Source organism: Chiloscyllium plagiosum, chromosome 42 (assembly GCF_004010195.1).
Source record: "Chiloscyllium plagiosum isolate BGI_BamShark_2017 chromosome 42, ASM401019v2, whole genome shotgun sequence".
Lineage (NCBI taxonomy): Eukaryota > Metazoa > Chordata > Chondrichthyes > Orectolobiformes > Hemiscylliidae > Chiloscyllium > Chiloscyllium plagiosum.
The window spans coordinates 8,186,774-8,199,707 of NC_057751.1; the positions used below are offsets into that span (position 1 = coordinate 8,186,774).

Sequence of the window (12,934 nt, forward strand, 5' to 3'; positions counted from 1 at the left end):
CTCCCCACCTCCCCACCCCCCTCCCCCCACACACCCTCAGGTTTCCACCTGGAGAGACGCCAGAGAGCCACCTTGCTGTGTGTGGCCGCGGTGTGGCTGGGAGCGCTGTCCAGTGCTGAACGCGTGTGCCCCCGGACGTGCAGGTGCGATGGCAAGATCGTGTACTGCGAGTCTCAGGCTCTGCAGCAGGTCCCGCGGAACATCTCCGCAGGCTCCCTCGGCCTGTCCCTCCGCTACAACAGCGTCCGCTCGCTGCGCGCCCACCAGTTCTCCGGCCTCAACCAGCTCACCTGGCTCTACCTGGACCACAACTACGTGCACAGCGTGGACGCGGACGCCTTCCGCGGGATCCGACGCCTCAAGGAGCTCATCCTGAGCTCCAACAAGATCACCCGGCTGCCCAACGCCACCTTCCACCCGGTGCCCAACCTCCGCAACCTGGACCTGTCCTACAACAAGATGCACGCCCTGCAGCCCCCCCAGTTCAAGGGGCTCCGCAAGCTGCAGAGCCTCCACCTCAGGTCCAACTCACTCAAGGCCATCCCGGTCAGGGTCTTCCAGGACTGCCGCAACTTGGAGTTCCTGGACCTGGGCTACAACAGGCTGAGGAGCCTGGCACGCAACGTCTTTGCTGGCCTCATGAAGCTCACCGAGCTCCACCTGGAGCACAACCAATTCTCCAAGGTCAACCTGGCGCACTTCCCCCGCCTGGCCAGCCTGAGGACCCTCTACCTGCAGTGGAACCGGATCCGGGTTTTCAGCCAGGGCATCTCCTGGACGTGGAGCTCCTTGCAGAAGCTGGACCTGTCCGGCAACGAGATCCAGGCGGTGGCGCCAGGCGTCTTCCAGTGCGTGCCCAACCTGCACAGCCTGCACCTGGATTCCAACAAGCTGACCACCGTCAGCCAGGAGACCCTCAGCTCATGGGCCTCACTCACCACCATCAGCCTCTCGTCCAACATCTGGGAGTGCAACAGGAACATCTGCCCGCTGGTCAACTGGCTCAAGGACTTCCAAGGCTACCGAGTGGACAGCGCCATGATCTGCGCAGGGCCCAAGCCACTGCTGGGCGAGAATGTCATGGAGGCAGTCGACCGCCATGCCATCTGCTCCGGGGCCCCGCCTCCCACCACCCGCAGTCCGTCTGGCACCCGGACCACGCTCAAGACGGCAGCCCCGCCACCAACCAGCGCCGTCAGTGTACCACCACCCACGGCCACCACCACTGGCCTCCCCACCAATGAATCGCTCCCGGAATCAGAGCACGACCTGGAGCCCATCTCCTTGCACAAGATAATCGCGGGCAGCGTGGCCCTCTTCCTCTCGGTCACCATGATCCTGCTGGTCATCTACGTCTCCTGGAAGAGGTACCCGGACAGCATGAAACAACTGCAGCAGCGTTCGCTCATGAGGAGGCGTCGGAAGAAGAGGGAATGTGAGAGGCAGATTAACTCACCCCTTCAGGAGTATTACGTGGACTACAAGCCAACTAACTCAGAAACCGTGGACGTACTGGTGAATGGAACAGCAGCGTGCACATACAGCAGACCCGTCTCAAGGGAATGTGAGGTACGAAGTATTTGTGCTCCTATGACCATTTTTATCTCTGGGGGTGGGGAGAAGGCAATGTTGTTTCTCTATTTTGTACAGAGCCTGTTCTTTTGTTGCCAACTTGTTGTTGTTGAAAGTACAATGGACCAGGTTGCCAGTCTGCATCAGGCCCTTTCAAATGTACGTAGCACATGGCAAGGTGCAAGTATCATCTGGATTCGGTTGGCAGTGTAGTGTCAGGGTAGGTAATTCAAGAAACAGTCGGCACTTGTGATTTCTCACGAATAGTCTCAATAGAACTGCGCTAACCATTTTCTGCAGGTGGGCAATAGAGCAGAAATGATGCATTAACCAATGAAAAGACTGTTTGGGATATTACTATAAATTCATCTCAGCCATTTTCTCAAAAAGTGGCCACAGCTCTTTACATCCAACCTATAGGCCACTGCAACCATTCCTAATGAGGATATCACACCAACATGGAAAACTGAAATAGCCCATGGTTAGTGTCTTTCCCAAGCCTTCCATTAAAAAGCTTCAGTTTTGACCGAGTTTGCACACAGGCAGAATCTGCACAGAATCCTACAACTCACTCCCTGCATGACTCCATCCCCTCTCCAATCGACCTACGCTTGAAAATATGTTCACAGTTTTCTTCAGGCACATGTCTGTCAATTAGTAGCCTGCCTGCCTCATTAGTCATTTATTATATACTACAGCAGTGGGCCATTCCAATGGTATTTCCACAACAATTATCAAAAGGAAAGAGCCTTATCCTTTTCATGCAGATCATTTACTTGCCAATTCTGTATCAGAAGGATTTTATTTTAAAATAAGCCAGTAAGTTGAGCAAATGCATTTGTTCAGTTTCATTGAGGTGAACTAAATTCACCAAGCCCGTCCTGTTGTTTTATATGTTTCTTTTCTAACGACAACTAGATCAGTCTCCCACAGATGCAGTGCTCTGACAACTGCTCCAGGCTTGGTACTCAGGTAATTCACTGACAAGTTGCACCGATTTATGAGGGAAGTCATTGATTGGACATTGCATCTGCGTATTTGTGTTGTTCCCTTATCAACTCATATATGAGGTGATGCATGGCAAAATGAGCAGAAAATGGCTGCCCCAGAGGCTTCGTTGTGTTACCCGGTTTTAAAATAGATCAAAAGGGTCCTCAGTTTAAGTCCCTGATCGATGAGAGCATGGTTAACACAACAGCTATAGTTAGTCTGCCTGAGCTGGGAAGGGGAAGAAGTCAGACAGTCATACAGCACAGAAACAGACCCTTTAGTTCAAGTGATCAACATTATCCCCACCAACCCCCTCCCCACACCCCCCTCCCGGTTCTGATGACCGTCCAATGACCCTACACACAGAATCTCAGTTGTGAATGTTGAGTCCAGTGTAATCAAATAGTGTCCTCCATGGTTTAACAGCAATCAACTTGACTTGTGTTCAGCATTCTCCCAAAGGAAGGGTTTAGTGATCAATTCACCTTTTGGTATTATCAGTGACCCGGCAGTAATGTAGCAACATCACGAGCACCAGGGCTGCAGCACCCCAGCAGCAGCTCCTTACAGTCACTCACCGGAAGCAAGACATATGTCATTTACATCACAAATAAAAGGGGCTACAATCATCAGATGTGTCAGGAATATTGACCAACGCAATAGGACAATCTCCTGATCCTCATACACTCAGAATCTTTTAAACATTTCTGAATAAACACACAAGACAAGGTCCGAATGAAGCAGAAATGCCGACAGCGACTGGTTGAGCCATGTGGGTTGCTTTTGTGTTGCATAAAATGGGCTGAGTATCCTCTTTTTGAACTGTAACACTTCTGCGATTCTCCCCACCCTTTTTGAAGGAAATCAGGGGTGGTCAACAAATCGTGGCCTAGCAGAAATCCCCACAGCTTCCACCCGTTGACTCCATCTACACTTCTCGCTGACTCAGAAAGGCAGCTAACATCGTCAAAGACCCCACAAACCCTGGTTATAATCTCTTCCAACCTCTTCCGTCAGACAGAAGACACAAAGGTTTACCAACACGTTCAAGAGTAGTTTCTTCCCCGCTGTTATTAGACTTCTGAATGGACCCCTCAAATTTCAAACCTAATGTTGATCTTGCACCTTCTTTGCAGCTGTACCTTTGTATTCCTTGCCCTGTTGTAGCACCCGATGATCTATGTCATGATCTGCCTGGAACCTCACGCAAAACAAAACTTGTCGCTGTACCAAGTCAAAACAGGTGCGTGGTGTTCCCGCACACCTGATGCCCTTGCGGTCCATCCAATTTCATTCTTTCTGTTAACACTTTGAAAGCAGGACCATACAGTGAGTGGCTGATGGTACCATTTTACAGGTCATAAAAACAACCAACAGCAATGTTGCGGTTCTGGAGACAGACATATGCCAGACTGAGTAAGTGTGGCAGATTTGCTTCCTTGAAGGACACAAGACTCTAAGATCAAAAGAAATAGGAACAGGAGTGGGCTACCCAAAACCTCAAGCCTGCTCCAACATTTACTACTATTGTGGCTGATTTGACATTTTTCTCATCTACTTTACTGCCCTTTCTCTGTGACCCTTGATTCCCCGACTGATCAATAATCTATCTATTTTATTCGGCCTGAAATAAAATTTTCCTAAAACTTTTTGTTTCACATGTGGAGGCATTGCTAGCTCAGGCAGCACTCTATGTCCATCCCGAATTGACCTTGAGAAGGTAATGATGAGCTGTCAGCTTGAATTGCCGCAGTCCATATGATTCAGTACACTCACTGTGGCGCTAGTGAGCTAGTTGCTGAATTTTGACCGAGTGACAGTGGAGGAACAGTGAGGTAGTTCTAAGTCAGGACGGTGCACAACTTGGAGGGGAATTTGCAGATGGTGGTGTTGCAATGGATCTGCTGCCCTTGTCCTTCAAGATGGTGGATGTCATGGGATTGAAAAGTGTCATCAAAAGGATGGTGATGAGTTGTTGCAGTGCACCTTTTAGATGCTATACATTGCTGCCACTGTGCATTGGAGGCAGAGGAAGTATATGTTCAAAATGGTGGTTGGGTGCCAATCAAGCAGGCTGTTCTGTCAAACTCTTTGAGTATCATTAGAGCTGCATTCACCCAAGAAAACACAGTGAGTATTACCATTGTTCTCCTTCCTTGTGCCTGGCAGATGTTTGGCAGGCTTTAGGGAGGCAGGAAACGTGTCACATACTGCATAATTATGAACCCCAGAACTTTCCTTGTAGCCACAGTATTGATGTGGGATGGTCTGGTTTAGCTTCCGGTCAACAGTAACCCCCAGGGACTCAGAAGTTTTCGAGTGAAGAGCAACTCAGTTATTAAGAGTAACTCCCTAACCCAGGAAAGCTGTTGAAGCAGGTGGAATCAGAGGGGTCAAAGGTAGACATCTTGCTCGAGTTGTGATTGCTTACAGAGTGTGAGTGGGTTGTTTGACCATTTCAGATGCCATGCAGTCAGCCAACAGATACAAATAAGTTGCCTATTAACCACATGCAGTCTATTCTCTGCTCAAAGGATATTTCCATGTATTTTATAAGGGGTGGGATTGAGGGCTGAGGTAAGGAGGTAGTTTGAGTTGACCAATCATAAAATAATGGATTTGTGGATCTCATTTGCGGGTATTTGAGAGGTCTTCCTAAAGTTTGAGATAACCAATTATAATCTCAAATTTGTTCAGTCTTTTGGCTGGTAAATATTCCGTGCTTTGTGCTTATGACAGTGAATCAATTGGACAAATATTTATTCTGTTAATACACACATTCCTTCATAAAGAAAATGTGGTTGATCATTTGAACAATGCCTGGCTATTTTGGCTTCATCAGTCTGAGCTCAGTGAAAACCTTGAATTCAAGTACATTGAATATATTTATAGCTGAAAATGTGTGAATAACTTTACAGAAAGATGGTTATTTCCCACTCTCAACAGCAAGATGCCTATAATTTACAAGCATCTGTCAATCAACTATTATTCCCACTTTTGACTCTAAGTGTTGCAGGTTAATCACGTTCCCTCCCTTTTCAGCCCTGTGCAATGGTACCTGTATGCCTGTGTCTCAATGTTTTGGTCTGTGCATTCTTGCATACTGTGATCCGCCTGTACTGCTCGTAAACAAAGCTTTTCACTGTCTTCAGTACACTTGATAATAAATAAATCAATCAGTCCTGGAGTACCTAAGAAATAGCTTTAGAGCTATCACAATGTCATTGCTGTATCTCAAATTCAGAACCATATACCAGCTAATCCCTCAGCAATGCCATAGGACAGCACACTGTTGATGAAAATTTACAGAGAACTTCTGACATTTGCCATCAGGAAACTCAGTCAGCCCATCTTCCATTCAGCTGCCCAAAGCTTCCAGAAGGAGGCGCAATTTCAATCCAGTAATTCCATGGGAAGTCTAGTACAGGAAAATTGGGTTACTCTGCACAGGGCTCGGTGTACACAGCTACCACTCAGTATGCATGGTGTGGTACACAGCAGAAATTCCCACAAACTAGCCCGAGTTACTTGCTATTTGCCAGAACAGGAATGCAGGTGTTAAAATTGGCCTTGCATTCACCAGGGTCAAATGAGCCCAGGTGCATCCTCATGTGGCTTCTGCCTTTTATTGAGAGGCTGATGACTCTGGATCCTGGCTGAAACTTAGACACAGCTACAACCCCTCCCATGGCAGAAGAACTGACCAATGCCACTTGTTTCAGCTCACTCATGAAGAATGAACACCTGGGCGAAATGGTCAGGAGCCAGTGATTGATATGTCAGCCAGACTCAAAAAGAATGGGCTGAGATAAGGAGAGGAAAGGCCAGAGATAATTCTGCCAAGAGAAAATCAAAGTTGAAATGTCAGCAATGAGGCATTCCAACAAGTCATGTTTATTCAGTGCTTTGAATTATTCTGATTCTTGGTGATGCTTAACCCAATTGCAACTGCATCCCCTTTAATATGCTGTTTAAATATTGAACTCCTTGGTTAATTCATATTATTCCCTTGGTATATTATGCTGCATCATGATAAGCTGCACCAGAACCACCAAAGCTGGGAGTAATTTTACATTTTAAACCTTTATTTGTACATATTATTCCTTGTGTTCATACAAAAGGCTCTTGTGACTGAACACAGTCCATGCTCCCACATAAAATGGTCTTTAACAAGCGAGCTTTTTTTTCCCAAACTGAATATCTTTGCTGCTGCAAATGGGCTTTCTGTTGTTAGCATGCTGAGGTTCCTCTCCACTGAGCCGCGCACGAGATTGCTTCCTGATTATTCAATCAGGAGAAAGCAACATGCAAGTAGAAAGAAAAGTACCTTTGAAAAGGCGTACTGGGGTCGGGGGTGTGGGTTTCACTATTGAGCAAAGCATTACTTATGAAGGAGGTATAAAGAATTGTTCGGTGCTCAATTAGCTGAGGGATGGTGGGCCACACATCACAATTGTATTGTCACCTTCAGACAACTCAGCAAGGATTTCATGACAAGGTGGTGAGAGATTTCCCTGCTGGGTTGAAGAGCACACAAATTTACCATGCTCCTGGGTCGTCTTGTGCTGGGTGCCTACAAGCCAAGAAATGATGCTTTGATACATTCGATGAAACAATGCGAACACCAGATCCACCCCCCACCTGCTCCCACAAACCCACAGCATACTTCCAGCCCCAACCCCGTCAAAACCTGTGCCCTTTACAGAATAACTCAATTTCTGTGCTGCAGAATGAGGGCCTTCAGCCCGTCATGACTGGTTGCCCAAATAAGCACTTTGACTCACTGCCAATATCGTTACAGGTTTATCGAAGCATTTTAGGATGCAATTCCTAATTTGCGACTGATCAATTTTTGAGGGAGGGGTTCTGCGGCTGGACATAACTTCAATGGAATCTCTCCAGAATGAAAAAAGGGAAGACTGGAGGGAAATTTAACTTTGAAGATTCATCTGAGATTCCCTGAAATGAAGCAAGTATGAATGAAGACCACTCTGAAATTGATTGTGGCAAGTTTAAATATTAGGTTCCTCATGTTTCTTCCGCAGTGTCCCTGTTGCAAGTTTTTATGAATAGGTTCGAAAAAATTAATTGGCATTTTGGGATTTCATTGACAAGTTTCATTATTCTGCCGAAAGGTTTTATTTTTATTCCAGGCTGGGAAAAGCAGCAACAAAAGCAGAAATTGCTGAAAAATCTCAGCAGGTCTGGCAGCATCTCTGTTTCTTCCAGCAATTTTTAAGTTTGTTTCTGATTTCCAGAATCCACGGTTCTTTTTATTTTGGGAGGGGAGAAAGCACCATCTATTTCCCACTTTGTGACTCAGAATAAGGTGTTCACTTCTCAGCTAAGAAACATTTCTGTTCCCTTAAACCTTCATGAGATGTTGACAGCAGTTAAAGTTTCAAATCCCTAAACCTGAGGAGAAACCAGAGCTGTTAAGAGTTAATCACATTGCTGTGTGTCTGGAGTCACATGTAGACCAGATCAGGTGTGGACGGCAGATTTCTTGCCCTAAACTAGCACAGATGAGACCGAGTGACTGTTGATGGTAGTTTCATGGTCACTATAAAATTTCACAGGATCCCTATAGTGTGTAAGCAGGCCATTCTGCCCATTGAGTCTACACCGACCCTCCAAAGGGCATCCCACCCAGATCCACCGCTCTACCTAATAACCCTGCATTTCCCATGGCTCAGCCACCAAGCTTGCACATCCCTGGACACTATGGGCAATTGGCCACGGTCAATTCACCTAACATCCAATTGTGGAATGAATCCAGAGCATCCAGATGAAACCCACACAGACACAGGGAGAATGCGCAAACTCCACACAGATCGTCGCCCAAGGTAGGAATCGAACCCCAGTCCTTGACAATGTGAGGCTGTAGTACTAATCACTGAGCCGCCATGCCACCCAAATCTGAAACTAGCTTTTAATTTCAGGTTTTAAGAATTGAATAGGAAATTCCAAAAACTTCCATGGTGAGATCTCAATGCAGACCCCCAAAACATCAGCCTGGACAATTGCAGGGCTAGTCCAGTGACATATCCAAAACATCACTGAAATCAAAGATGCCAAGACTGTAAAGATTGAGGAGCTCCAACCAATTTACATCACAGAGAAGTGACACCAAATCTGGATTTTGCAAGATTGTGGATTGAAGGAGGCAAGGACGAGATTAATTCGAGGTAGCTCCATAATGGAGACTGGCACTGTTCTGAAACTGGGCTGAACAAATTCATCTCAGTGAGGGTTTTTTTGCAGGGCTCACCTCTTAACTCGCCTCTGGATTTGATCGCCGAGCCCAGAGGTCAAAAGACAGGGCGATGCACAATCCATTTGCACACTTGCTCCAGAGAATGCCCTTGATAGATTGCACTGACAGAATTTCACTGGCCTCCGGGAAGTGGAGGCGGGCAAGTTAAGTTTGTGGGGAGCCAGGATAGACTGGCTTCTTGACCGTTTCCTGCAATTAGGGAGTCTTGTTGGTTGGTGACAGCTCCACAGGAAGTAGGTCATTGTCATGGAAAAGGCAGCAATCTTGGCTTCCGGAACCCTAATTGTTACGATTAGTGAAAGACTAAAAGAATCAAGAAGATTGCCCCAGGAAGCAAAACTCAGGGTTTTTTGAGTTTGAATAACAGGAGACACAAAGACAAAGCTCTTCCGCGTGCACTCATCAGGACTGAATCACAAGAAAACCAACCAAGACAGGCAGCACGTTTTATTGCAAAGAAAAGAAAAAATACTAGAATTCAGAGCTGGAGAGAGAGCAAGCTCATGTTCTGATGACTCTTAATCAGATCTGGGAGTTATCTTATGCTTCAATCTTGCTGAATACAAGAGGAAAGGCCACGCCGTCATGTCTGCTTTGAGCAATGTTTAAACTTTGTACCGTCACACAATGATTTATACTTGAAGATTAATGTGTGATGCAGGTGTTGGCAGGTGATGGGACTTGGACTACAAGCTTGAAGCTGAGGACAACCACTACTGAAATGTGCCTTGAGCAAGGTTGGAGATTGTAAGATCCTTCTCCTTCCCCTCCCCACACACCTCAATGACGGTGCATTTATCCATTGAGGAAGACTGAACTGCTAATTTGGTGCCTCCATGTTCACCTGTTACAGCCAGAGTCAAAACTAGGATTGGCGAAATCCTTGATTCCTGGAGGGGGTGAGCTTGGAGGTCAGGGGGCCACTGAATAAGGAGGGGCGATGGTGTACACCTCCACTAGAATTATGTCCTGGGAGAGAAGGCCCAAGGTTAACCTCCCCCCTGTCAGCTGATGTTCAAATGGTCAATGAATGACCACTTCGGGGCCTGATCACAGTGCTACTGGCACTAGCCCAGCTGTCACCAGTGTCTAAATGGGGTCAACCTGTATGGTCAGCTGGCCACCCTCAGGGGTGGGGTTTCCTCAATCAAAGTCCATCAGTGCTTGACTGACTGACTCAATATCACGTCTGAGGATGTCTGTTGGGAGCCACCCTCAACCCCAGAAACCCGTGACCATGAATCGGTTTTCTCCACTAGTCCTGGGGGTCTTCTGGACACCTGATGTTCTGATGTTGCTCTTGAGGCAGCAGATAAGGACCTACTCAGTGACATTATTGAGTGTAACAGCTCATGACCTCTACCGGGTTGGCCGTTCAAGCTGGGTAGGATATCCGCCTCCTCTGGTATTGGTTCCAGAGAAAGACCAATCAGTCATCTCACCAGTGCCTGACTGATGTAGAGTTCAGTGAGAGTTCTCTGGAAAATGTGAAGTAAAGGGGTTAATTGTACCTTGCCTCTCAGATTACCTGTTGGGAATGTACATTGGGGGCTGTGTCAGAGCAAAGACATGGAATCTGTAGGAATGTCCTTTCTTAGTCTGCCTTGTATATAGATACGTTTGATAAACTTTTCTGATTGATTACTTTAACTTTACCTTACCTGAAGGACATGCAGGTGCAGATCTCTCACCTGATCTCCTGACAAGACCCCAGGTGCCTGAACAAGATTCCGCTCAGTGATCTTCCTGATCACCTTGGAGAGATGCACTTCTTAAAAACTAGTGGAAGTATCCCTGGGTATTCACCCAAATCAGGTGCTGCTGATGAGGGAAACAGCAGTGTAGTGGGAACATCACTAGACGAGTAAACCAGGGCTGGGCAAACGTTTGGGAAGAAGGGGTTGATGTGTTACCAAATCAGACCATGGCAGATGGGGAAATCTCAGTTCTCATGAAGGAGTTCGATATAGTTCTTGGGGCCCAAGGGTTCAAAGGAGTTGGGTTGAAAGTAGAAACAAAGGCACTGAGTTGGAAGATCAGCCATGATTATACTGAATGGCGGAGCAGGCTCAAACAGCCAAATTGCCTTTCACAGATCGTATTTCCAACGTCTTTATGATCGGTTAGCCTCCTAACCCTCATGAGCTGAATCACTCAGTCCAGTTAAAGCGAGAGGTGTCCATGAAATTGGACTGCCGTCCTCAACTGGTGGTGATTGGGAAACCAAATATAGCCTTGGTCCCCAATAACTGTTCAACAAACACTGTGGTCATGTGTGCATGTTGACACAGATAAAGGAAGGCATGCATTTATACAAAGCATTTCACATTCTCAGGATGAACAAACAAAGCACTTTAGAAGTAATGAAACTGTTTTGAAGAGTAGCGATCAATCCGTTGAGACCCACACACGGTAAGATGAAGCACAAAATGCAACAGCTCTGTATCGCAGTGAGCCAATCACTGCCTGACAAGAGGGAGATAAAGGCAGAGAAAATCTGAGGTTGTTGAATAATGTACAAAGTAGAACTGAAATCAGAGCTTTGGCTCAGCACATAATTTTCATCTGCAAAAGTAAATGATTGACCAGGTCTCATTTGGTATGCTTGTGAGATAGACTGTTTTCACTTCCCATTACTATTTCCCCATAAATGTAATCAACTAAATCTATTTTAGTCAGGCAATCCATCTCCTCTCAGTTAATGGAAGCAAAGTGACATGGTACATTCAGAAGGACCCATGGACAATCTTGTATAAATGTATTCTGACAAATAACTTAATTTTTCATGTCACTTATCCAATGGGATTTTATTTCCATTTCTATATATTAAATGGGTGTTTAAACATATAGAGCTGATTGTTCAATGTCTTTACTCATTAACAACAGAGAATGCTCTTCTCATTTCTGATGCATAAATTCTGCTTCCCGCTATCATATACCCAAGGACTGCTATTCTGCCCAATATAAACAGGAGCTGTTATTCTTCACAATAGACACAGGGGCTCTGATTCTATACAATGTACACTAGGGCTGTTATTCTATATAATACACACAGGGGTTATTGTTCTTCATAGTATAGATAGAGACTTGTTCTTTACAACATGCAAGGGGGCTGTTTTTATTTCTCGGATTTCAGGGACAGTTATTCCATTTAAAAAAGTGGAATTATTCTCCCATATATACAGAGACTGCTGTTTGTTCATAATCTGCACTGGAACGTGTTGTGAAATGAAACTGTTTATCTCTGATACTGAATCATCCTGTGCAGCAGCTATTCTGTGTGATCAGATCAGGAGCTGGCCCTGCATTTCCCTCCGCAGTAAACACCGAGCACACTATCAACACAAAATGACAGAACGAGAGTAAAAAACAAGCAGATTATGATCTCCTATCATTTTCAAGCTTCGGAATAGCAAATATCAGTCAGCAACCACTTTTGAAACAGGAAAGGAACTTGTTGTTGATGGCACTGACAACAGCTCGACCAGCCCCGTGAGTCTTATTCACTCATGGCATTGATGAACCAAATGCAGTTTCCTCACTCGGATTTTAAATCAGGGCAGCAGGTGCAAATTGAACTCTGCAGCAGTAGATATTTCCCATCCAGCCTGCCACTTCTACCTGGAGAGAGCAGGTTGGGCTGTCAAACAGCCAGGATACTGATGAAGGTGATGGTTCTGTCACTTGCCACATCTACTCTTTTTCCCCATTGCCATTGTGAATTAACGGCAACTTACCAATTAAGCCTGACCCTCAGGATAATTTTCACACATGGCATCTACATATTCTTTTTTTTAAACATTCTCGCATGAGATGTGGGCATTGTTGGCTAATAGTTTATTACCCATCTCTAGCTGTTGTATGACAGCATGGAAACGGACCCTTCAGTCCAACCAGTCCATGCTGACTACAATCCCAAACTAAACTAGTCCCACCTGCCTGTGCTTGGCCCAAACACTTCTTATTCATGTACTCATCCAAATGTCTTTTAAATGTTGTGACTGTACCCACATCCACTACTTCCTCTGGCAGTTCATTCCACACACAAACCGCTCTCTGTGAAAAAAACAATTACCCTTCATGTCTTTTTAAAAT

At 45.8% G+C, this 12,934-nt stretch overlaps 1 protein-coding gene across 1 annotated transcript in view; it reads left to right on the forward strand.

Moving 5' to 3' along the window:
- Positions 1-18: 18 nt before the first annotated feature.
- Positions 19-12,934, forward strand: part of LOC122542971 (leucine-rich repeat transmembrane neuronal protein 4-like) — a gene marked incomplete at its 5' end in the record, with an annotated part of 185,038 nt that continues 172,122 nt past the window's right edge. The window contains one exon of the mRNA XM_043681114.1: positions 19-1,569. Coding sequence (XP_043537049.1) covers positions 19-1,569 — 1,551 coding nt within the window. The remainder of the gene's footprint in view (positions 1,570-12,934) is intronic.